The sequence below is a fragment of the Geotrypetes seraphini genome, chromosome 5, assembly GCF_902459505.1.
Source record: "Geotrypetes seraphini chromosome 5, aGeoSer1.1, whole genome shotgun sequence".
NCBI lineage: Eukaryota > Metazoa > Chordata > Amphibia > Gymnophiona > Dermophiidae > Geotrypetes > Geotrypetes seraphini.
Window position 1 is genome coordinate 62144529 of NC_047088.1, and position 27373 is coordinate 62171901.

At 39.0% G+C, this 27373-nt stretch overlaps 1 protein-coding gene across 1 annotated transcript in view; it reads left to right on the forward strand.

The window, feature by feature from the left end:
* Nucleotides 1-18523, forward strand: part of LOC117361315 (SLAIN motif-containing protein-like) — a 65594-nt gene extending 47071 nt beyond the window's left edge. Inside the window, exons 9-10 of the mRNA XM_033946480.1 lie at nt 4418-4730; nt 14385-18523. Of these exons, the coding sequence (XP_033802371.1) occupies nt 4418-4730; nt 14385-14451 (380 nt within the window). The 3' untranslated portion in view covers nt 14452-18523. The remainder of the gene's footprint in view (nt 1-4417; nt 4731-14384) is intronic.
* Nucleotides 18524-27373: the final 8850 nt, after the last annotated feature.

A 27373-nucleotide genomic window follows, 5' to 3' on the forward strand; every position in this document is an offset into this window, starting at 1 on the left:
TTGTTAAAGCATATTTTAGATCTTTTGGCTTTCTTGCCAGGGACATCTGTTTTCACTCAGGCCATGAGGTTTCTCCTATTCCCTCTGGGCATGGCAATTCACACAAAGAACACTGGAAACCCAGGCATTTTTAAAGCGGGAAACCTTCAGTATGTTTTACACCAAGAAGAGACACAAAGAACGACAGAAAACAAAATGGAGTCAGATTAATACAAAATGGAGTCATTAATACCTCTAGAAGTGTGTTATGTATTACCTGATTTTCCTTATGATCTGGCTTAATTCAGCCCTCCTGGTAACCCCTGGTGTTTTTCTGTTATTTTCTAATGTTATTTTTCTGGCCTTTGCCAAAATCCATATTTAGATTTGTTTATATTTGTGTACCAACTTTTCATAAGTTTCTATTGGGCGTGGCCTTAACTTTCACATATGCTTCTAACTAAATTTACCCAGAATCACATGAAAAGGAGCCATCTCATATGTAGAAAAATCTACAACATATTCCACAAATATGTCTTGCACACTATCCATTCCATTACAGAATTAATGCGCCCCCTACCAGCCAGCCAGCCAGTGCCATTACTAAGGGGGGAGGTCACTTGGCAGCAGGAGAGAGTGGGCGTCGGTTGGCAGCAGGAGAGATTGAACATTTCTCCCGCTGTTGTTGGTGGGGATTGGGGGGGTTGTTTTTACATTTTTTTCTGCACATGTGCCCATTGCTATCACCAGCAATGGGCACATGCAAATTTAGTGAGTTTTCGCTACTCTGTGCCAACCTCATTTACATGAGCATTTTTTGGAGATTGGCTCGCTTTTTTTAATTTGCTACCAGAATGGCTGCAATAGCAGCCTGTCCTTTTTTAACACGTTTTTTTAAGAATCTAGGCCTAGGTGTTTAAAAAGAAATGAATCTAATTTAACAGGATCAAAAAAAAAAAAGTTTTGCATGTATGATCAGGCATTGGTTTCTCACTGCGATTTTATGTGCCACTCTGCTTGTTTCATGCCTTTTTCAGGTTTTATACTCAAAGACACGTCCATGGTTTTGCTCATATTTTTATCTTTGTACCCTACATCATCTGGACCCCTGAGGAAGGCAGTCTTGCCGAAACACGGACCGTGTAGGGTCCGTCAGGATAATAATGAAGAGCGAATAAAATCATCTATCAGGACATCCACAGTCTGTTGTTTTTATCAGGCACTTAGGACAGAACCAGTGATCATCTGCTCTCATCTGTAATAACAAACTGCAGTTGCCCTGTTAGTCCACTTTAATAAATAAAAATAAAACAAAAGAAAAAAATAAGATGATACTTTGTTTATTGGACTAATTTCAAACATTTTTTGACAAATGTTTGATCTCCTAACTCTCACTCATTTGTAAAGTTCCTATAGTATGTCTGTTTTATCATTCACTCTGTGAGAAATTCCCTAACCCAACCTAATGTGTTCTGTTTGTCTGTTTTAATTAGATTGTAAGCTCTTCTTTTAAGCAGAGATTGTGTCTCACTTGTTTAATATACAGTGCTATGCACGTCTGGCAGCGCTATAAAAATAAGTAATAATAGTAGTAAGATCCCAGAGAGTGAAACAGATCTTATGCTGCTTATCCCGTGAATAAGCAGTGGTTTTTCTCGAGTTCATCTTAATAATGAATTATGCATCATTTTAGAAACTTGTCAACAATTTTTTTTTTTTTTAACCTTGTTAAAGTAACTACTTTTACCACATTCTCTGGCAACAAATTCCAGAGTTTAATTACACACTGAGTGAAGAAATATTTTCTCCAATTTGTTTTAAATGAGAAAATTTACTATTAATAGCTTCATTGCTTACCCCTTAGTCCTAGGGCTCTTTTTACAAAGCTGCGATAGCGTTTTTAGCGCGTGCAGAATTTTAGCTTGCGCTACATGGCTAAAACTAACACCAGCTCAATATTGGTGTTAGCGTCTAGCACACGTGGCAATTCTGCATGTGCTAAAACCGCTATCGCAGCTTAGTGAAAGGAGCCCCTAGTATTTTTGGAAAGAGTAAACAAGTGATTCACATCTACCCGTTCCACTCCACTTAGAATTTTATAGATATAAAATTGTATCTCCCCTCAGCTATCTGTTTAAGTTGAAGAGCTCTACCCTCTTTAGCCTTTCCTCATAGGGAAGTCGTCCCATGCACTTAATTTTCATCACCTTCTCTGTACCTTTTCTAATTCTGCTATATCAATTTTTTTGAGATGCAGTGACCAGAATTGCACATAATATTCAAGGTGCAGTTATCCCATAGAGCAGTACAAAGGCATTATAATAGTCTCAATTTTGTTCTCCATTCCTTTCCTAATTCCTAATATTTTATTTGCTTTCTTAACCATCAGTGCACACTAAACAGAAGGTTTCAGTGTATCCTTTTCCTGGGCATTGACTCCTAATGTAGCTATAGTTTGGGTTCTTCTTTCCTACATGCATCACTTTACACTTGTTTACATTAAATCTAATCTGCCATTTGGATGTCCATTTATTTTTTTATTTAAAAATTTTTTATACAGTTTACAAAGAGTAAACGGTTTATGTCAATTAAAACTCATAAGATAAAAACAAACCATATCATAAAATTTGCATAATTAAACAATTTCTTCTCTTCAACTAGTAAATCACAAGATTACAATAGCAAACATGGTTAAGCAGATTATTTTCTTCAAATGCCAACTAATCACAAAAACACAGTAACAAACAGCTGAGTTTCTTAATCGGTTTACACACACCTCCATCCCCCTAACCATTTTAGTTGCTCTTCTCTGGACCCTTTCGAGTAGTACCATGTCCTTCTTCATGTACGGCGACCAGTGCTGGACGCAGTACTCCAGGTGAGGGCGCACCATGGCCCAATACAGCAGCATGATAACCTTCTCTGATCTGTTTGTGATCCCCTTCTTGATCATTCCTAGCATTCTGTTTGCCCTTTTCGCTGCCATAGCACAGTGTGCAGATGGCTTCATGGACTTGTCGATCAGAACTCCCAAGTCCCTTTCCTGGGAGGTCTCTCCAAGTACCGCCCCGGACATCCTGTATTTGTGCATGAGATTTTTGTTCCTGTCATGCATCTCTTTGCACTTATCCACATTGAACCTCATCTGCCATATCGATGCCCATTTCTCGAGCTTGATTAGATCTGCAACGTGACATAATCAGCAGCAGTCCCAGCTCAGATCCCTTCATTGAGAGTATTGACCATTTAACCCTAGTCCACTTTCCTTTCCCTTGGCCAATTGCAGCTGAGATGGATGCTGCAGAACAGCATTCACAGCCCTTGCAGGGAAGAAGTTTTATTCCTTGTGCAATGGTAATACTTAGTGGTTTGATTTAAAGGCCATGATTGAGTTCTGGAAAGGATGCAGCCAAAGATTTTTACTTAATGACTGAGCTAGGTGAGGCAGGAGGAATAAAAAGGGAGGAAGGATGGTGGGGAATAATCTTGGGTACTGAATCCCAGCCCTGACTCTAATAAGATGGAAGCCTAAAAGATCACAAAGAAACTGCCTGGACCCCAAAAAACTCAAACAAATGAGGATTATTATGCTACAGGCATGTATACTGAATGCGGTTATGCTAGCAGTTCCCACAGTGCCACAGAAATATGTTTGAGCTCAGAGTGATAGTAAGTCCTATGAATAACTGCATTAGAGTATGAAAATGGGGCTAGATACAGGATTGTGACTATGGCTAGTTCACTCTCTAAATAGCCGAGTGCCTGCAATTTTTTTTTTTTTCCTGAGAGCAACAAGTTCTAAAATCCAACAGTTTTTTATCCCAGTACTAGCACTGTATTTCTCTATATAGCACAAAAAAAAATCATCATACATATATGGTAATTGATTTAGTTTAGTTTATGTTTTGTAGTTTAATTTTATTTGAAAGTCAGGTTGGGTCAGTATTTGTATGAGCAATTGCTCACATGCTCCGTTTAGAGGGAACATGGGTTATGGCCTTGAAGTCTGATGACAGTTATTTTCCTCCCCTAGTATCATGATTATGGGACTATGGCTATAGAGGACCTAGGCTAAGTCTCTGAACCTAAAACAAGCAGTGGCTAGCTAAGCTTGAGGATACTGTGGGGAAGGACAGTTTTCAAGGAGATGGTTTTGTATATCCAGTGGCAGGGTGTCCTGTATTAGCATCTTCATGAAACCTTATGTAAAATTTTATAAATAAATAGCAAAAACAATGCTGGCTTTTATTTAATAGATTGAGAAAAAGGGAATTAGGTAAGAGAAATTCCTCTTAATCTTGCAAATGCACAAAATATGGATCGTGATAACTCTATCCAATAAACAACGATGTGGAAAAATAATTAAGCTTTTAATTTCAGTACTGCACTGAACATAAATGGTGTCTTAGCAAAATGCCTTTTGTTCTCACTCTTTTAGGACTGACTCCTACAAAGCTTCGATATTCACCTGCTTCAGTGCAGTCTTCTTTGACAGTCCGACAATCAGCAAAAGCTGTGACAAGCACAAGTACTTTGTTGAGCTCCAGACAGCCTGTAAAATCCTCTGGTTATGGCGGTCCTTCTAGTGAAGTTCGAAAAATGCAATCTGGTGCAGGTTTAAATTCCAGTAGCATCTCCACCACCACCAGAACAGCTATGGCCACTGCAGCTAAAAACTCCCCTGCAAAATCCAGAACATCAAGTGGAGGAGTTGCATCTCATAAGAGCAAGACAAATCAGCCATCTAGAAGGTAAGATTCATAAAAGCATTTAATGTTCTGGGTTATTTTTTTAATTATTATTATTTTATAAAGGCAGCAAACCTTTATGATGTCACCGTTGCCAACATATAACATCTTTTCTTTAAAGCCCTCCTCCCCCCAAAAAAAAACCAAAAAACCAACATTTTATAGCAGCCTCTGTCTACCCAAGGCTGTGCACCGTGCTGAAATTCATCTTTTTCCCCATTAGCAATTTTATATATATTGTTGTTCTACAGTAATATTTAACAATTGGATCTTGTAGGTAATATTCGAAGTCTATAGATTGCATGTATTTGAGATTCTCTCGGATCTCCCTCAAATCTCCCATCGATGAGGGCATTAACTTTCCAGTGTGCCCTAGGAATTACTACTTTTATACAATTCTTTGCCATCTTCCAGACAAAGGAGGTCAAGCCTACTCCTCTAAAGAAAAAGGGGGCGTGTCAATGCAATCCTAGACATCCAGGTCTTCAGCAGATGAGAAATGTTCAAGAGGCCTAAGTGGTGCTTCTAAATAAAGGAGACTAGTTATGCTGTCTGGATCTGAAGGACCCACAATAACTATTTCTCAGCTACTCTTGTTAGTCCATAAAACAACTTGTAATATCGTATAGCCTCAAAACCAAACCCAAAATAGCAGGCTCTTGAGGGATCTTCAGACTGCCAGTCGGGTAGCATAACTTGATCCGGCTACAATCTTCATTGATCCCACTATGGTATTATCTTTATCTTGTATTTCTTGCTAAACTTTAGTTTTTCTAATTCATATGTTAAACTTCTTAGTTTTTACTATTCATGTTAAAAGATGTTGAACTTAGCTTAGTTTGCAGCACCATCTCTTCAGCATGTTTAGCTGAGCGGCGGTGTTGTAGTATAGCCGACAAACAAACTTGATAGATTAGTGTAAGTGTGTTGTCACACCTCATTCCCTGATGAAGTATTGAAACAGGGCTCACGTTGGAAGAGATGGTGCTGCAAACTAAGCTAAGTTTAACATCTTTTAATATGAATAGTAAAAACTAAGAAGTTTAACATATGAATTAGAAAAACTAAAGTTTAAAAAGAAATGCAAGCTTCCAAGTTTTATTTAAAATTTGATATACTGCTTAAAAAGTTGTCTAAGCAGTGTACAGCATCATAAAGAGTTTAAATCTTTGGGGATACATAATTAAGACAATAACAGTCATAAATGGCGCATTGAAACAAGAGGGATAGGGAGAGAAATACAATTTGCAATAGGAGAGAAGAATGATAAAGGTCAATACAGTAGGTAGGGAGTATGCTCTTCCTTCCTTTGGTGGTCTGAAGTTTATTTATGATAAGTGCCCTTACATAGGAAGGTTTTTAAATTTACTTTGAATTTGTCAATATTTGTCTCTTCTCGAAGGTGCGAAGATAGAGAGTTCCAGAGTGTAGGGGCAGTGACTGAGAAGATCCTCTTTCTGGTGGTATCATAGAAAAGATGGCGTAGAGAAGGGATATTAAGGAGATGTTGGTTACTGGATCGGAGTGTTCTAGATGAACATAAATCCTGTTAAGATATACCCCAGTGGTATCAATGAAGATTGTAACCGGATCAGGTTATGCTGTCCAATTGGCAGTCTGAAGATCCCTCAAGCTTGCTGTATTGGGTTTGGTTTTGAGGCTATACATAGAAACATGATGGCAGATAAAGGCCAAATGGCCCATTTAGTCTGCCTATCCGCAGTAACCATTATCTCTTTCTCTCTCTCTCTTTCTCTGAGAGATCCCACTTGCCTATCCCAAGCCCTCTTGAATTCAGACACAGTCTCCGTTTCCACCACCTCTTCTGGGAGACTGTTCCATGCATCTACCACCCTTTCTGTAAAAAAATATTTCCTTAGATTATTCCGGAGCCTATCACCTCTTAACTTCATCCTATGCCCTCTTGTTGCAGAGTTTCCTTTCAAATTAAAGAGACTCGACTCATGCACATTTACATTAGGTAGGTATTTGAACATCTCTATCATATCTCCCCTCTCCAGCCTTTCCTCCAAAGTATACAGATTGAGATCTTTAAGTCTGTCCCCATACATCTTATGATGAAGACCACATACCATTTTAGTAGCCTTCCTCTGGACAGACTCCATAACTTTTTAAAGGTACGGCCTCCAGAATTGTACACAATATTCTAAATGAGGTCTCACCAAAGTCTTATACAGGGGCATCAATACCTCCTTTTTCTTACTAGCCATACCTCTCCCTATGCAACCTAGCATCCTTCTAGCTTTCGTCGTCACCTATTCAACCTGTTTGCCACCTTAAGATCATCACATACAATCACACCCAAATCCCCCTCTTCTGTCATGCACATAAGCTCTTCACTCCCTAATCTGTACCATTCCCTCGTGTTTTTGCAGCCCAAATGCATGACCTTACATTTCTTAGCTTTAAATTGTAGCTGCCAAATTTCAGACCATTCTTCATGCTTCACCAGATCCTTCTTCATGTTATTCACACCATCCAGCATGTCTACTCTATTGTGGATTTTGGTATTACAAGTTGTTTTATGGATCTAAAGGAGACATATGCCCATAGAGGCACATCTACGTTGAAACAACAGTTTCAGATTTTTTTAGTGGACCTATCACCTCCAGTACCACATATTTCCTTTTTGCTTAGCTTCAGATCCATATAAAATTACAAAATGTCTGCTTTTTTCTCAGGACATTCTTATATAAACTGGGTGTACATATGCTTTTCCTATCAAGAGCACTTAACAGACTCCATACATCATTAAAGAATTTACTAGTCCCCAAATGTTCCGCCATCATTCTTTCATATTTATATGTGGTGTACACATTTACCTACCAAAAAGTGTAATTAATCCTGTCATGGTTTTTCCAATTATGTGTGATCATTTGACCAGCTATTCCCATCATGATCAGGAAAGGTGACTTTTATATTTGTCTAAAGTAGGCTTAACATGTAGTAACAGGCCACAAATTACAGCTTCATAAGTTAAGTGAATAGATGCTCAAGAATGAGATTAATTTGTCCAGAAACTAAGTATCAATAGAAAAAATATAACAGATGGTCCAAAGTCCCTATATTTATATGACAGTACCAGCATCTATTAGATGCATGGAGTCCATTGACTAGTTTTGTTGAATTATAGTAAGGGTCATGTTTCTTTCTTTTTCATTAGATTTCCTTACATATCCAGGGAGGGTGGGGGAAGGGAAATGTATTTCAAGGAGTTAAATTATTTAATTATATTATTGTAATCACATTATCTGTATGATTTTATTAAGAATTAAGATGAGGATGGGAGAAAATGAATATTTAATGTAATAATTGTATAGTTAATAATGCGTTTTGTACAGTATTTTTGATGTACCATTGTATTGCACTATCAAAGTTTGAAAATCAATAAAGATTTTTTTTTTTTTAAACGAGAGTACTTAGGCAAAAACAAATAAAGCCATGTGCCACATTGTCCAAGGGCTGGAGTTTTAGGGTATGTTATCAGTTATTCAAAAAGAAAAGAAACAGTGAAATCTCACAAAAATAAACAATATTAATCTCACCAAATCAATATGCTTCCAAGGTGCCTAAACATATTTATATTGTTGGTGGCCAGCATGTTTAGCTTAAAAGCCATTTCAGGAAAAAAATGAAGTCAAACCACTTCAAAAATAAAAACAATACTCAAGTCAGTGTTAATGCTACCTAAAGCCATCCATAAGTACCTTAATGGAGCTATTTAAAACTCGGCAGCATTTATTTTGTTTATTGCCCCAGGAGTTTGAAATGGCTGCCAGCACACAGACCCCAGTTAAATAAAAGTGGGTGATGTTACTATTACATCACTCACACTCTTACCCAATCACTAAAATTTGAATCAAAAATGTAAACCAGAAAAATTTTATCTGACAAAGAAACATATTTAAATCAGAAAAAATGCCATTCAATCTTATTTTTTAATCCTTTTTAATTTTTTTAAATATCATCTTCCAATTCCCTCTTAGTCAAATACACAACAATGGAGTGACTCTACATTATGGTTAAATTGTTGGAAATGTTGAACCATCAGCTCCTCCTATTTAATTTAATGCAGCTTCTATGTTCACTAACCCTCGTACGATGCTTTAATCAAAGAGAATAGTTGCTCATTAGATGAGTAAATTTATCTTGCAGTTCAATCGTCAGATCTTACAAGTCCACATTTTACATGTGATCCAGAAGATGTCAACCCCCACTTAAATATTCTGAGCAAAGATAAGACATTTCAATGCCTCTTTAAAACTTTTACCATCCTTTTAATACCAGATTAGTATCTCAAAACACAAGTGGGAGACCACTTGCTTGCTCCATTTTGTCTCTCCTCTAGCAGCAAATCTCTGTTAGTAAATCTAGCCCATTTAGCAATCTTCTTAGGACAGCCTTCTTGCAATAGCCATCTTTATAAATCCTTCATAGTTACATAGTAAATAACAGCAGATAAAGACCCAAATGGTCCTTCCGGCTTGCCCAACCAAATACGCGCTATAAATTAATAATTTAATTTAAATGGTCCTTTTTCTTAGATATTTCTGGGCCAGAAACCCAGAGCTCTGCCTGGTAGTGTGCTTAGGTTCTATCTACTGGAGTCTTCATCAACGCACATCCCAGCCATCAAAACCCTTCCCAGCCCGTCCTCAACTGAATGGCCATATACGGGACACAGACCATGCAAGTCTGCCCAATACTGGCCTTAGTTCCTTCAAGTGTGTGGCACAGGGGTTAGAGCTACAGCCTGAGCACCCTGAGGCTGTGGGTTCAAATCCCTCACTGATCCTTATGACCTTGGGCTAGTCACTTAATCACCCCATTACCTCAGGTACACTAGATAGAGTTTGAGCCCACTGGGACATATAGGGAAATATGATAAAGTACCTAAATGTAAACCACTTAGGATATAAGTGGTATATAAATAATAAAATAAATAAAATATATGCCCATTTTCTGATTAGAGATCCGTTCATCCCATTGTTGTTTTAAACTCCATCACTGTTTTCTTCTCCACCACCTCCCTCGGGAGCCTATTCCAAGCATCAACCACACTTTCCATAAAGAAGACTTTCCTAACGTTACTCTTGAGTTACCAACCCTCAAGCTCTAGTTTTACCATTTTTCTTTCTCTGGAAAATATCTGAATCACATATCCCCTGTCCCTCCTTTCCTCTAGGGCTGTTTCTCAACACACAGTATGCGTACCCTTGGGGATTTCATGGGCCGCCTGTTGGAGGTGTGTGGCCTGGCCTCTGCCTGGGATCCCTGCCTGCCCCCCCACTGAAGCCGCCACCGCTGGGGATCCCTCCCTGTCTGCCTGCCTGCTGCACCCCCCCCCCCCACCCCGACCCTGCCACCTTGCCGGGACTGGCACGCTCCATCAGCAGCATCCAGCAGCAACTCCGCGAAGGGCCAAGGCATGTGCAGCGACTTATACACAGCTGGCCCACAAGCCTTCAATTCTGACTTTGGAGAGAAGGTTCCGGGCCAGCTAATCGCAGAATGGAGAGAGGAAGGGGGCACTAACTTGGGACGTAGGGGGGGAGGAAATAGAAAGAGAAAATTATTGGGCATGTGTGTGAGTGAGAGATGATGCACATGGGGAGAGAAAGGAGTGAGGTAAAGATGCATGTGGAATAAAAGGATGAGAGGGAGAAATGTTAGATATTTAATAATAATAACGGTTTATATACCGCAGGACCTTGAAGTTCTATGCTGTTTACAATGATTATAAATGTAACAAATTGAGTAGAATTGACATAGTTAATATCTATTGATTAACAGTTTAGAGATCAGGTATTGTGAGAGAGATTGTGAATCAGTTTCCTATGTACTTTAAGAACAAATATGTTTTCAGTTGTCTCCTAAATTCCCTCTATCTATTGGCAAGCATAAGTAGTAGTTTCAGATCGTTGCCCCATAATGCTGCTTGATAAGAGAGAAGATGTTGGTGATGACTTTTGGATATGGTAGTGGAGAGGGACCAGATTGAAGGGGATGCAAGAGGGGGAGGGCATAGAAAGGGAGAATTGTTGGGCATGTGTGTGAATGAGAGATGGCACACATGGGGAAAGGGAAAAAAAGGAAAATTGGGCATGGAGAGAGGAGTGAGGTAGAGATGCATGGGGAATAAAAGGATGAGAGGGCGAAATGTTGGATATGGTGGTGCAGAGGGACAGATTGAAGGGGATGCAAGGTGGAGAGATGTGACATGGTGTTAGAGAGGGGTAATAGGAGAAATGGGCATGTTGCTGGTGAGCAGTGGTGAAAAATGCTGCACATGATCTGGGGGATGAGAGAGAGAGAAATGTTGGATATGGCAGTAGAGGAGGTGGGAGAGATGCACCCTGGATCTCTCTCTCTCTCTCTGTCCCCACTCCCTTTGTAGAAGGGGAGGGAATGAGAGAGGGAAACAATGTTGACAATGGGGTGGAGGAGAGAGGAAGAAAAGTTGTACTCATGAGGGACAGAGAGAGATATTGGTTGGGGAATGGAATGAGGTCTGGAGGAGAGGAAGCATGCAGGAGGCAGAAAGAAAGAAATATTGGATGCATAGGCAGAAGGAAGTCCAACCAATCCTTGCATATCAGCCTGTCGCCTCCTAGCATAAACAGCTCCTTCCAATTTCTAATCCCCCAAATGCATTACTCTTCACTTCTTTTCATTGAATTTTAGTTCCCTCCTTAGTGTCTACTCTGCTACAAGTCTTGGTATCATCTGCAAATAGGCAAACCTTTCCTTCTAACCCTTCGGCAATGTCACTCACAAACATATTGAACAGGATCAGCCCAAGCACCGATCCTTGAGGGACTACACTACTCACCTTTCCTTCCTTCGAGCAAATTCCATTAACCATCACCCTCTGGTGTCTGTCCGTCAACCAGTTTCTAATCCAGTTCACCAATTTGGGTCTTAACTTCAGCTCATCAAGTTTGTTCAAGAGCCACCTATGAGGAACTATGTCAGAGGCTTTGCTGAAATTTAAGTAAATTACATCTAGCATATTCCCTTGATCCAATTCTCTGGTCACCCAATCAAAAAATTCAATCAGATTTTGTTTGCCATGATTTACTTTTAATAAAACCATGTTGCCTCAGATCCTGTAACCTATTAGATTCTAGGAATTTCACTATCCTTTCTTTCAACAACGCTTCCATTATTTTCCCAATAACCAAAGTGAGGCTTACCGGTCTGTAGTTTCCTGCTTCATCTCTGCAACCATTTTTGTGCTATTCTCCAATCCCCAGGAATCACTCCCATCTCCAAAGATTTGTTGAACAAATCTTTAAAAGGACCCGCCGGAACCTCTCTGAGCTCCTTCAATATCCTGGGATGGATTCCGTCCAGTCCCATTGCTTCCACCTTCAATTTTTCAAGTTGTTCATAAACACTTTCTTCCATAGAATGTATCCAACGGTATCTCAAACATTACAATAAGGCAAACTCCTCTTAAAGCATGTGAATAACTATTATAAAAACTCAAAAAGGTGTTATGATCTGTCTCTTTTTTCTAAACTCAGGGGTCTCAAAACCAGTAGAAGTTTTAATAACCAAACAATCAAGAAATGAGAGTTGTCTCGTGGTATGACGAGTAAATTCAGCCTTTTGATGACATTGGTTAACCATCCTACAAACTCTTAATAGCTGTAGCAGTGAGCCAGACCATACATAATACAAAGACCTCATTAATAAATCTAGCCCATAATTTTATACAAGAATCAAAAGGATTAGTCAAAACTGACATTTCTTCAAATGCTTTCATGGCAACTGCAGAAATTTGTTGATACACCTTATCCTTATAGCAAAAACAGTTATTTTTCATGGCTAGTGAAATCAATTCAGTTAAAAATGATGTGAAAAATATTTTATCCAAAAAGTTAGTCCAAATAGATAAAGCCTCATTCTGAGGAATCACAGTATATAAGGATTTAACATCTAAAGCCACAAGATGCATGATTTCCTGAAGATTGTCACAAGCAGCTAGTTTAGACATAAAAATAAGTAGAATCCTTACAGAAAGAAAACACCAGAGACAAGCGACCTCAAGAAAAGATCTCCAAAAATTGATAATGGCTCTTTACTAGATACAATGAGTCCACCAGATGGTTTATTGAGTCTTATGCGGAGCGATAAAAGCTTTGCTCCCACAACCACGGTAAATGCCCCTCCTTAAATTATTTTTACCGCAGTTTACCACAGGGACCTGCAGTAATGCATCCCCATGTGTTTCTCTAGTCTGATGTAATTGTAGACTCAAGTTTTTAAATCCTCAATTGCTAAAATTATTTATAATTCCTTTTACAAGTTGTAGCTTCTTAAAGATTGAAACCATTTTTAGGTCGAAAGTAGTTCAGGAAAATTACTCAGCACTTGGTGGTTTTGGTTTTAGACTATTGCAATGTGATATACAAGTATTTAGGCCTGGCAGCCTCTTTGAAACTTTTACCTATGGTGCAAAACTCTGTGGCTAGGATAGTATCAAGTCACAGAACAATATATCATAGTTCCTCTTTCTTATTCTCCCTGCATTGGTTATAGATTATTTAGCTTGTAAATTTTAAGATATACAGCTTTAAAAACAAATGTTAAACTCTGTTTAAATTATCACTGACCTTTTTTTTTTTTTAAAATCTTCCCTAGATTATATTCTCAGGACTACTGAATTTGATTGTTCCTCACTATGTGCAGCTCATAAAACTAGCACATAGAATATCTATAGGAGTCTGAATATCTGAAATGCACTGCTAATCAAAATGAAAAGTGATTTTAGGAAAATGTGATTGGGTTGTTTTTTGTTTTTTTTTTTGGGGGGGGGTTAATTTTATTTTAGTCAAACATTTTGATTATGATCTTTTTTCCTTGCTTGTATTGTGTTAATTGCTGATGCTGTTTTTATATTTTAATGCATTGCATTTGCCTTTCTTCAATGTTATATGATTGGATTACTTTTTGTTTTTGTTGGTAATATAAAGAAATAAAACAAAAAAATTAAGGAAATAAGGTGATACCTTTTTTATTGGACTAACTCAATGCATTTTATGATGAGCTTTCAAAGGTAACCTGTCAGATAAGAAAAAAACAAATGTAGACAAATATCAGTGTATATAAGGAACACATGAAAGCATTTTGGGGATAGGAAGAGGGAGGGGTGGGTGGGAAGGAGACAGAAAGGTGGCAGAGCGGTTTTAAATGTCTTTATAGTGGGGAAGAAAGCCCAGATCTCTGTTAAGTCCAGTCTGGTAGGTATCAAAATACCTTATTTTGATTTCAAAGGTTTTATGTTCTTGGATTGTTTTAAAGTTCCTTTTTCACATTCTCACCATAAAATCATTGGTGCAGTGGTCAGTTTTTCTAAAGTGTCCGCCAGAGGTGACATACTGGTTGGTATTGCAATTCTTAATATATCTATGTAGGTTGATTCTGGTCTTTAGCATTTGGCTTGTTTCACCAATGTAACTTGCCCCTTTGTACTTTTTGTATTGTATTCTTCCTAGAGCTGAAAGGGATGGGTGGACTATAAATATTTTTAAATAAAATAGTGGTGCAAATTTAACTCAGATTTTGTTGCTGGAAATCAGGTTCTTTAAGCTTCATTGAGTTTAACATAATCCTTTCTGTTTTTACTAGATCTCTCCAATCATCAAAGAATAATATGGCTGCTGATGATGATTCTTGGAAGGAAGGATGTTACTAAGCCAACCCAAAGAAACAGATGAACTGCCAACACCTTTTATGAAGGTGGCCCAGCCAACTGGGTCAGAAAAAACATACAAGTCTTTCTCTGAGCAGTGGCCTGGAAATTTTTTTTTTTTAATTACTTAAGGGAAAGAAAATAAGATGTATTTTTTTGTCTGTCATTACGTTGGTTTGCTATTTTTGAAAGCCTTTTGTTTTGGGTTGTCACAGAACTTCTATAGACATTGGGATTCTGGATTTACCTTTAACAGTTGCCTTTGTGAACCTGTGTCCTCAGAAGACTGTTCAGCTCTGAAGGAACAAACTTTAGTGAATGTTTGCATGGCTGTGAGAATGGAACTTATAGTGCAGCAGCATTTCTGCAAGCAGTCTACAACATTAATTGTCCTTTCTTTTGTTATATATGTTTTGAGACAGTTGTATAAATGTGGCTAAAATATGTAAATTAGAAATTTTTTTTAGTTGCCTGGAGTACATAATTAAAAACTTTTCATAGCAATTAAAACTCTTAAGACCAGATTTTCTACTTGCTGGATTTCATTTGCTACTTTTTATTCTGGATATTTAAAATGTTTTTTTTATTGGTGTAATTCTCAGACCCTGTGAAGGATGTGTATATCATCTGATGGAAGTTTTGTACAATTTGTTAAATTTGCAGGAAGTAAACAAATTTGTGTGAATTTTTTTCTGGATATGTTTCTAATTGTAATATATAGAAGAACTGTATTTAAAATGCACTGATTGGTGTGTTCCTTTTGATAATATTGCCTAGCCCATCTTCAGAAGTAAAAACTGGTATTGTTAACTGGTTTTGCATAAATTATATTACTGTAATCTGTTTTCATGTAAAAAAATGCCAGTAATTTATCATAGTAAATAGTTCCTGGGCTGTAGCTCTGCGTCATGGCACTCATGTTGATATGTCCAGAATGGCTCAAGCATATTGCAGAGATATACTTGAATACTGTGTGGAAGGCAGATGGCTTTGGTTTTTGCAAATGCTTCTGGTACATTAGTGGTACTAAAGGGTTAATTTCAGAGATGTCTTTCTAACCATTACCCTATGTGTGATATGTTGTTGCCCAGCAACTATTATAGAGAGATTCAAAAAATAAAAGATAACACAAGGAGGAAATAACTGTATTGATACAGGTACTAGTGGTAAAAGTGATTATACTTATTACTTTAGATGACTTGATGTATTACCCTAACACAAGAGTTCTCAACACCGTCATAAGGACACACCCAGGCAGTCAGGTTTTCAAGACATCCACAGTGAATGTACATGAGAGAAATCTGCATACAGTAGAGAATAGCGCATGCAAATTTATCTCATTCATATTCGCTATGGATTTCGAAGACTAGGTTGAGAACACCTGCCTTAATAAAATCACTTTGGAAGCAGGCATAAAATATTGCTAACAGATTGGTTTTCCTTATTTACTATTTTCCTAGGTGGGAACAATTTTGTACAGAATCAGTTAAATATTTTATACTGCTTGAAAATAGTTCAGTTTATGTTTAGTGTTCTATGTAATTTGAAAAACAATCAAACCAGTAATTAGATTTTAATGATGTTTGGCAGATCCCATATTGTCAAATGAATTTATTTGAAAATATGCTCTTAAATATTTTTATCTTCTAGTCAGCTGATTAGAAAAATGTTATTTCATTATCAGTTTAATTTCATTATCACCTTAGAACAAGGCCTTCAAAATTCTAAGCTCATTTTGTTTCAAATAAAAAAGAATTAATTACTATTGCTCTAAGCAGAATGATAAAGAAATTTGTGAAGTATTTGTTAAAAAATCACATTTTAGTGTTCCTGATTCATCCTTGAATATTTTTCAGAATATACTTGATTATTCAAAGATTTAGAATGTAGGTATACTATATGCAAATAGAATTTATTTCTCCTGTACACACCCCCATAAACATCTTATGAAAAATATAACCACTGAAAAGAATACAGGTATTATAAATAACAAGGGCATTAAACATTTTCATTTGCTAATAATTGTGGTAGTTCTTCTTTGGTTTACATATTTAACAGCATTGCTGCTAGCAACAGTCTTAACATCTTCATATAGTTTGATTACAGTACGTAACTTAGTTGTGACAAATTATGACTTTTAGTGACAGAGGTTATTTTATTCCCTCAGGGAAGAGTTTTTCTTTAAATCAGTTAGATAAGAGTTATAGGTGCTGCCTTCTACAATGTATTTCAATAGAATCTGAAGAAATGGCTGTTCCACTTTAAAACATCAATATGCCGGTGCCTTGACTATGTAAGTTTATAGAAAGTGGCACCCACATTTTAATACAAGCATGGTGAATCAGCAGTGCATCAGATGTAAGCATCAACTTCCATTACTTTCTAAAAGTACTGTCTACAAGATCAGAGTTGTGAACATTCATTTAATATTCTCATGGCTGGTAAGCAAGGTTGGATTGGGGCCTTGATTGATACACAGGCGCTAAGTAGAGTGGGAAAGAACAGGGGGAAGGAGGTCAGGTAGTACATAGCAAGCACATTTTTCTCTGGTGAATAGTAATTGGATATGCTTTGGCAAAATACATACTTGTGAACTCAAGGCAAGGCACTGCTTGAATTTTTTTTCATTTTGGAATGAAGCATCTCTAACCTTTGCATTTTATCAGTCTGTTTACCACTTTGCCTGGTCTTTAAATATTTGTCTCCTTTGAAAAATTTTGCTAGGAGACAGCTATAGTAAATATTGAATGAAACATGACCCTATTTGGTTTCTCTCATGTTACTGGGCCTGAAATGTGTTCCGGCTATTTTGTGGCTGTTCGGAGTTGGGTATTTGCCTTGGGTTATCACTTATATGGTTTTCCTTCTAACCTTTGGATGGGGTTAGGGGGCTGGAGGGTCGATATTGTCCAGGGACCATAAGAGTCCAGGTTCCTGATGTGGTTGACTATAGCTTTAGAATACCAGGGGTTTGGGAGGGAAGGGGAAGGAAGCACTCTATGCATAAAAATATATGATGGTTCTTTCATTACATTGACGTTGTTGCTTTCTGGTTTAATGTTGTTTCGTGAAATATTTGGCTTAATTGTCATTGACTGCTTTCTATTACCATCAATAAAATAGTTTGTACTTAAAAAGAGTATGCTATTTGAGGAATTATGGAAACTTCATTTGGAGGAAGGAGCAAGTTTAATTTCTCTCCCTTTTTACAAAGGAAGATGGAATCGGATTTAGCTTCTTCATTTTTGAAATAACATTGTCGGTCGTTACCAGGCTCTAGAAAGAGAAAATTGACCCATTTGAATATCAGAACAAATATTATCCTACGTCCATCTCCCTCCTCTGTGTGGGGTTGTAAACATGATTGTTACTAAAAAGCATTTAAACTGAGAGAAAATGCTTCATAAACACTCATGGCAAGCCACATTCCCTTTTCTCTAATTGCCCTTTAAAAAAAGACATCCTACATAGCTATACTTCTATAATCCTGGTATGTGAATAACTGAAGCAAGAAAGTACATTTGATATGCTGAAGAAACACATAGGGCTCCTTTTATCAAGCCACGCTAGCGGGGTTAGCGCATGCTAACCCCTGTGCTGGCCAAAAAACTACCGCCTGCTCAAGGCAGGCGTTAACGCGGCCGGCGGTTTAACGCGGGCTATTACATGCGTTAAACCACTACCGCGGCTTGATAAAAGGAGCCCATAGTAGACATGATTTAAAAGTTGATGGTTACTGAAAGTAGATTTCTTAACATTTGAAAATTTGAGACAACATTAGGAGTGCAGAATCCATTGTACAAGAGTGTTAGTGTTAGTTTAAAAGTTTAGGTTAAATATTTTTTTGTTTAAAGCCAGCTATTGTAAAGCAACTTTTAAGATCAACTAAGAGGATTCTCTATGATGAGATTTTAGTTGGTGCACATTGTTTTCCAGATACGAATGTGATAAAAATGGGAGGAACTGGATTGTAATCTTTTCTGTAATTTTCTTTTAGTTTGCAGATGTCTGAACACTGGAATCTCTTAAAAAAAGAAAAAAAAACCCAATGTATGTTAAGTTCTTAGGGGCCCTCTTACTAAGCCTTGTTAGGCACTAACATATACCTAGTGCAGCAAACAAAAAGTCTAACACAAGTCAAGCTAAAGCATCCCACCTTAATTTTTGCATGAGTGTGCTAACCGCACTTTATATTTATGGGAAGTTTTTGACTGGGTGGACCGTGGGTGTTCCTGCATTAACCAGTTATCACATCTACATTACCACATACTACTGGTTCATGCATGGTTAGTGCAGGAGCTCTTAACCACCAACTAAATAGGTGGTGGTGATAAGTGCTTAATGTGCTAATTTTTTTAAACGGTTGTGCGCTAATAGTAACAGTGCATAACCATTCAAGAAAATAATAGAAAAAAGGGAGTTTAGCCACAGTAAAAACAAAAATGGTCTTGGGGCATGGGAAAGACCCCTTTAAGGGCACACTAAAGCCAAGTCTTGCCAGAGCTTTTTAAAAGGACACCTTAGTTTACTTTCAGGTATATCACTTGTAAAAATGGATTCCTACTTCATTCAGAATATTGTATTGGAAAGCATTTGTTTACTTAGTCTAAGGGTTTTGGTTTTCTTTTTGTTCTTGTACTGCAGATAAATGCCCACATAATTTACTGCTTGTACCTGCTACCAAAGGTGCATGTTAGTTAAAGGTGACTGACATGAGTTGTAGATCTTTATTGTAAATTTGCATTTGATACTTTTCTAGACATTTCTTCTGCTGGCTACTTCTGAATGCTGTTGAATCTTGCCAAGAAGCTACCAAAGTAAATAGTGAGGGAGGAAGAGAAGTTTTGATTATAAAATTTTGGTAGATGCATTTAGAGGCAGTCACCTTTTGCTGGTAAAGGGTTACACAAAATCAGTTAAGATTTTCTGTGCTTCCTCATGCCTTACTCTTAGGCTGACTGTCAAAATGCTGCTTCCAAATAGAAATGTGAACTTTGCTATAATTGTAGTTAGTTTGATCAAAAGAAATAAAAGGTTTAATCATACATATTTCAGATTTAAAAAATGTTCATTCACAGTTGCTATGTTCCTGTTGTAACAACAACCACCACTGAAGTCACAAATTGTTTCTGCAAATATGAGCCAATGTGTTGGTTTATTATAGATTTTTATGACATTGTCTAGAAGTCTTTTGTACTGCCATATCATGTTATGCGATATTAGATTCAGCAATAATAGTGCTTTCTTGTTTAAAAGTAATGTTGACTTAGAGATGGGAAAATGGATGTAAGAAGTTTACTGGAGGTCATGTAATAAAGTGCAATTTGCACTTGTGACCAATTAAGATGTCAGGTGTCATTTATCTGTTCAAGGTAATAGTATATTTGGTTCATGTTTATTTGAATAAAGCATTCCCATAGTAAAGCTGGTTGATACTAGTTTGTTTCATTTTTTAATTCTTTGTATAACTTGTAAACCATTTTGCACATAAAAGTGGTATATCAAAACCTAAAGAAACTTGAAATCAAGTGTGCATCCCATCTTCCTTGGTATCTGGCTTCCATTCTTTTTATGTCTTGGTGACATCTTTCACCTTGCTCTTTACTTAAGTCGCCAAGGTTCTCTGGAAAGGTTCATTACAGGACAAAATGTAATCAACCACTATATATTCCCTCAGAGGCCAATTTTTTTTTTGCCCAATGTTCATGTTTGGCTCTACTGTCCCAAAGGCATAAAAAGCAAGGATACTTGCATTATAGGAAAAGAAGTAGACAAATAGTTTTGAAACAGAGGTCATTATACACACAAAAAAGTGAGTAATTTAAATACAAACCATATTTTTTGCTCCATAAGATGCACCTCACCATAAGACGCCCCCCAGATTTAGAGAAGGAAAACAAGAAAAAAAAAACCATTCTGAACCAAATTGTATACTAATATATATCCAACACCTTTAAATTATGTCCCAGCCCCCCGGCAGTATACTGATCTTAGGCATTGTCAGCTTCTCATATGTATAAAAAAGAGCCATAGTCAAGACCAGAAGAGGAAATGCAGGCACAAAGTTGGGAGGGAGGGAAACAGCAAAGACTCAAAGAAACACACATGTAGGAAAAGTATGTGGAATATACCACCCCCGGCTTCCTGCTGATTATCGGCATGTCGGGGCCAGCGGCGCATGCCACTTCTGAATGGCTGGCTCAGTTCTCGTACCACAACCTCTGGTAATGCATTCCAGAGCTTAACTATTCTCCAAGTGAAAAAAATATTTTCTCCTATTGGTTTTAAAAGTATTTCACTGTAACTTCAAGTGTCACTTAGTCTTTGTAATTTTGACGCAGTGAAAAATCGATCCACTTGTACCTGTTCTACTCCACTCAGGATTTTGTAGACTTCAATCATCTCTTCCCTCTGTCATCTCTTTTCCAAGCCCTAGTTTCACATTAGGAGTCACTAGCCAAGAAAATGATCTAGGTGTCATCAATGATACAATGAAACTCTCTACTCAATGTACAATCGTAGCTAAGAAGGCAAATAAAATGTTAGGAATTATCATGTCTTTAATTTTTAGAGGAAATGATTCCAAAGGTTCTTTCACTCAAGATTAAAACACCAATACAAATAAAAATCACCTATAAAGATAAGTTTTATTCCTTTGATGACCCAGAAAAACTAAAGGAGTTCCTATCTTCTCAAGAGACACCCATGAATTAAGAATTAAAATACTGGAAAAGGGGAAATTTTGCTTGAAAAATAATAATTCAGATATATTGAAATTAATGAATATATATTTTAAGTTTTATTTTTTACATTAAGATGGCCGCTACAACAAATTTTTAACTGAATTAGAATTGTTGGAATTAGAAGCATTTTAAAATTGGAGAAGATTCTAAGCTTTAACAAATTACCTGCTGCTGAAATTTAATGTATGCAGAAATTATCTGACATTTGGGAGTTCTAAATGTGGATCTATGAGGTCATTGAATTATGATCCTTCTCTGTGATGGTGGGGGTGGAAGGCGTGAATTATGCTGATCCGGTGCTGATGAAAGAACTGGACAGAGAGAATCAAGCCTCATACACCTTTGAGGTAGTGGCCAAGAATGGAGATAGCTCGGCTCAGTCTGGCAGTGCTATGGTGATTGTTCAAATGTAGGGCTGAATGCAGACATCATGTGTTGACTTCAGTCCTCAGGTATCTCCGAAGATGCGCTTGGTTTTTCAAATAGACCCCAAGATCGGCTGCCTGAATCGGGCTGGTCTGGCGGTCTTTGAAATGAAGGAAATTTGCAAGCTGAATTTGCTGGCTCAAGATCTGGGGCCAACCCTCTCACTGCTATTTGCAAGTTCATTGTGCACATCACGGAAGTGATCGATAACGCGCCGGTCATCGGCATTGCCCCGCTCACCTCCATCAGGATCATTGCTTGATGACTTCCGGTTCCGGGTTGGGGCGGAAGTATTGATGCAGAATTCCAGCTGCCTTCGGATGTATTAGATGGCTTTTGTTCTGGCTGTGACAGTTCCCTCCTCTGGCGGATGCTCTTGCTGTGTCTCCTCCTATTACATTGGCACTGGCCGGGTGAGCTCTGGCGGCGCTGACCTCCTGTAACTATTTCCTTGTTTGCAATGACATATGGAAGGATGGAGTTTCGTGGCTGCTCCGGCAGCGGCTCTTTTGGGAACTTTGGCCTGATTCTTCAATGTCACGCCTACTGCTCCTTGTTGCCCTAGCCAACGCCTGAGAAGAAACTCATTGGAAGTGAGAACGAGGGGGAGGACTACACTCTAAACTGTTGAGTCTGCTTCTCCAACGCCGCGTGTGATCACCTCACATTGGAACAATTTATTAAAGGTATTTACGGGTCACTAATTGGTGAAAGAATACTGGTGAGAGCTCATAAAATGATTGCTCAAGAAATTCCAATTGAGATCAAACTTGAGTTCCCTGGATTTGTGTCACGCTGAGCTCTAAGTTTCCAAAAAATATTTTTTTCTGTATCAGAGGTTATATCCTGTGGGAAAGAGCAATTCCTGAATGTCACAGTCTCTGGATGGGGTTTCTAGATTAACCCTTGATTCTAGGGTATCACCATTACAGCCAGTAAGAAAAGATATTATGGCTTCCAATATCATTGGGCCCTTGAAGTTGTTTCATCAGCAGACTTATATACTAATATATAAGATCACTAGTGTACATGTTAAATAGTACACTGTGTTGCCCTTGAAGATTTGATTTTGTGATATGCTGCTCTATCTTTCTGTACATTTTCTTTTCAAAGGTAGAACTGAAATGATAGGATTGTTTAATAGCATACTCCTGATTTTAATAATAAGAAATAGATTAATAAAATTGTTTTAGGTGATTTCTAATAATACTTTAGTACATCTATAAATATATTTATATTTATGATTTGTTTCCTTAAATGAAGACAATTGAAATGTATGAAAGGTTGAGTTATATGAATTACATAATAAATGGAGTGAAAGTAGAATGAATCATAATGCATTATTCTATATGTAATATTGTAATGCATTTAAGTTATGCAATTAATTTACTATTTTTAAAAGGAAGGATAAAGGAAATTTTAACGTATTTATATATTTAGATTGATATTGTAAACCTAAAATAATTTATAATATACATATCTTTAACAAAATGAGTTTATGTAAATTTTATGTAATAGATTTGGGATATAATTAAAAGAATAATTAAATGGGATTTTAATATATAACTTGATGTTTATTGTATGTGTATAGTGAAATGAAATAGTGAAGTAGGATGTTTGGGGAGGGGTGGATGGCTGGTCTGACCTTATGTCTTCAAGTTATCGTAATATAAGTGGGGGAGGGATATGGGAAGGGGTTTTGTAATCTTATAAATACAAAATTTATAGATTTAAGGAAAAGAAAGGATGTTATATTTTGTAAATTAAGGGAAAAATGTTTTAAGCAAGAAGTTTATAAAAAGATGATGTATTTGTTGAAGTTCAGGTGTCATAGGAATAATTATCTTAATGGAGCTTAAATTATTTTCATTAAATGTTAATGGCCTCAACCATCCAATAAAAAGAAAGAAAATTATTTTGTTTTTAAAACAGCAGAATATAGATATATGCTATTATCCCAGGACAAGCAGGCAGCATATTCTTGACTGATGGGTGACGGCACCAACGGAGCCCCGGTACGGACACTTTTAGAGTGATTGCACTCTAAGAACTTGGAAAGTTCTAGAGGCCGCACCGCGCATGCGCGAGTGCCTTCCCACCCGACACAGGCGCGCGGTCCCCAGTTTCTTAGTTTCCGCGGAGCTAAGAAGACGCGTTTTTCAACGGCCGTTGAAAATTTTTCTCCACGCCTTCCCGCTCGCGAAAACCCTTTGGCTTTATTGCCTCTTTTCTTTTATTTTATTAAAAAAAAAAAAAAAACTTTGTATTTTTTTTTTTCTTCATTTTTGGTTTTTCCCCGGCGGGGCCTTCTGCCACCATCGAGGCCTCGGCCTTCGATTTGGCGGAAGCCGTTTTTCCTTTCATGCCCCCTCAGCCAGGGTTCAAGAAGTGCCAGCGGTGTGCACGGCCTATCTCCCTTATGGACCCGCACAACTGGTGCCTACAGTGTCTGGGTCCGGAGCATCAGGCGTCCACCTGCACCCGCTGTGCCACGTTGAAAAAACGTACTTTAAAAAATCGTGAAATTCAACAACGATTACTTTTCGGTACCGAGATGTCCGATTCCGCGACATCGACACCGGTATCGGCTCCGGTACAGTCGGCACCTACCTCATCGACACCGCATGACACCGCGCCAGCGTCGCAACACCCAGGTAAGCCGGCTAAGAAGCCTTCCCCGCTGGAGCGTCCTCCGGTCTCGATTGCAGCGAGTCCAGTCCTGCCGACCGTGAGGCGCCAGCGGAAGCGCTCCGCCCCTATTGAGGTGAGTCCCTCAACATCGGGCTCCTCATCTCCGGGGTGTAGAGTGGCACCGCAGGTACCGCAAAAGAAAAAGGCGGTACCGGTGCCTTCATTAGATCGCATAGCGGCCATCCTCCAAGTGCAGCTTAAGGAGCAATTACAACAACTCCTTCCAGCTACCTTGGCTCCGAATCTCCCGGTGCCGGTCCGTACTGAGCCACCGGTACCGGCAGTGGAACAGCCTGTATTGTCTGCATCTACTGTTTCGGTACCGGTACACTCGGCCTCATCGGTATCGATGCCACTCCTCGCACCGGAGCCGACATCCCACCACCAGTCGGTACAAACTTCGGCACCGATGCGACCGGTAACTTCTCCCGGTACCACATCGATGAGGTCTGGTAAGTCACTACGCAAGTCCCGACACTTGGAACCATCCACCCCTGAGTCTCGGGACCGTAGTTCCCATATTAGGGACCCTGATCTGTGGGGTGATTCCGAAGAACCTTTTCTATCAGAGGGTGAGTGTTCTTCGGATGATCCTGTTGTTCCTGACCCATCCTCCAAGCATGACTCTTTATCTTTTTCTTCCTTTTTAAAAGACATGTGTGAGTCTCTTTCCATTCCTTTGGAGGCTGAGTCTAAAAAGTCTAAAGCCTTTCTTGATGCCCTTGACTTTGACCAGCCTCCAAAGGAATTTTTGAAACTCCCTCTTCATGACATCCTGAGGGAAACTTTTTACAAAAATCTAGAGACTCCTCTTACTATCCCGGGAGCTCCCCACAAATTGGACTCTCTATACAAAGTCATCCCTATTCCAGGGTTTGACAAACCCCAGCTTCCACATGAGTCCCTTCTTGTGGAATCTACACTTAAAAAGTCTTCAGGAGCTAGTGTTTATGCTTCTGTCCCTCCTGGCAGAGAAGGTAAAGCCATGGATAAATTTGGTAAGCATCTTTACCAGAATGCAATGCGCGCCAATAGATCTGGCAACTATGCTTTTCATTTTTCATTCTATTTAAAGCATCTCCTTACCACCATGGCTTCTTTTGAGCAGTACCTTCCTGAGCGAAAACGACTGGCTTTTCGCCAATGTTCTTCTTCACTTTTCCAGCTGAGAAATTTTATGGTAAGATCTATTTACGATACTTTTGAACTTACCTCTAGAGCAACAGCTATGTCTGTGGCCATGCGCCGCCTTGCTTGGCTGAGGGTATCCGAGCTTGATGTCAACCATCAAGACCGGTTGGCTAATGCACCGTGCTTAGGGGATGAGCTGTTTGGAGAGTCTATGGACTCAACTACCCAAAAGCTCTCCGCCCATGAAACACGCTGGGATACTCTCCTCAAGACAAAAAAGAAACCGCCACCGGCACGGCCTTTCAGACAACAATCGGCCTATCAACGCCGTTATGTAGCTCGTCCTCTGCAGTCAGCTCCACAACAACCTAGAAGGCAGCGTCAGCAGCAACGGCAGACACCTAGACCACAACAGCAACAGCCTGCCAAGCCGCCTCCTCAACAAAAATCCACGCAGCCCTTTTGACTTACTTCTCCAGGGCATAGCCAGCGTCCAACCATCTTCCCTGCAACCTCAACCTATAGGAGGTCGTCTTTCTTTTTCCCTCAGCCGGTGGGAAGTTATCACTTCGGACCAATGGGTCCTCAACATCATCCACCACGGCTACTCTCTCAACTTTCAGACCCTCCCGGTCCCAAGTCTACCAAAAGAGTCTGCTTTGAACTCTCCTCAGTCTTCCCTCCTTCTTCAGGAGGTTCAATCCCTCCTCCTTCTGAACGCTATAGAGGAAGTTCCTCCAGAACAAAAGGGGCAAGGATTCTACTCCTGTTACTTTCTGGTCCCCAAAAAGACAGGAGATCTCAGACCGATTCTAGATCTTCGCGATCTCAACAAATGTTTGGTCAAAGAGAAATTCAAGATCCTGTCTTTAGCCACGCTTTATCCTCTTCTCAATCAAAATGAATGGCTAAGCTCCCTCGATCTCAAAGAGGCATACACTCACATACCGGTCAATCTGACCTCCAGACAGTACCTCCGCTTCATGATCAACCGTTGTCATTACCAATACAAGGTACTACCCTTCGGTCTTGCCTCCTCTCCAAGAGTGTTCACCAAATGTCTGATTGTGGTAGCTGCCTTTCTACGCTCTCACCACCTTCAAGTCTTTCCTTACTTGGACGATTGGTTAATCAAGGCCAATTCATCTCAGACAGTGCTTTTGGCCACCAACCAAACCATCCTGTTTCTACAACTTCTGGGGTTCGAGATCAATCTTCCCAAATCTCATCTCATCCCCACTCAGAGACTTCAATTCATTGGAGCAGTGCTAGACACAGTCCTCATGAGAGCATTTCTACCGGCCAACCGTCTTCAGACTATCCAATTTCTCTGTCAGCAGGTACTTCTTCAGAGTTCCATCTCTGCCAAACAGATGATGATACTCTTAGGTCACATGGCTTCCACAGTTCATGTAACACCTTTAGCACGTCTTCACCTGCGCACTCCTCAATGGACCCTTGCTACCCAGTGGTCCCAAGCGACGGATCCTTGCTCACGACACATATCTGTGACATCATCTCTTCGTCAGTCTCTACAATGGTGGTTGATATCCTCAAATCTCTCCAGAGGTCTTCTGCTCCATCTACCTCCTCATCAACTAGTCATCACCACCGACGCGTCCCCTTATGCCTGGGGAGCTCATTTGAACGAATTCCAAACTCAAGGCCTTTGGACAGCCCAGGAAAAGAAGCATCACATCAATTTCTTGGAACTCAGAGCGATGTTTTACGCCCTCAAGGCCTTCCAACACCTTCTCTTTCCTCAAGTCCTCCTGCTGTGCAAAGACAATCAGGTTGCGATGTACTACATCAACAAACAGGGTGGAACAGGCTCTCGCCTCTTGTGTCGGGAATCCCAGAAAATCTGGACTTGGGCCACAGCTCGCAGCCTATTCCTGAAAGCAATCTACATCCAAGGAGAGCAGAATTCATTA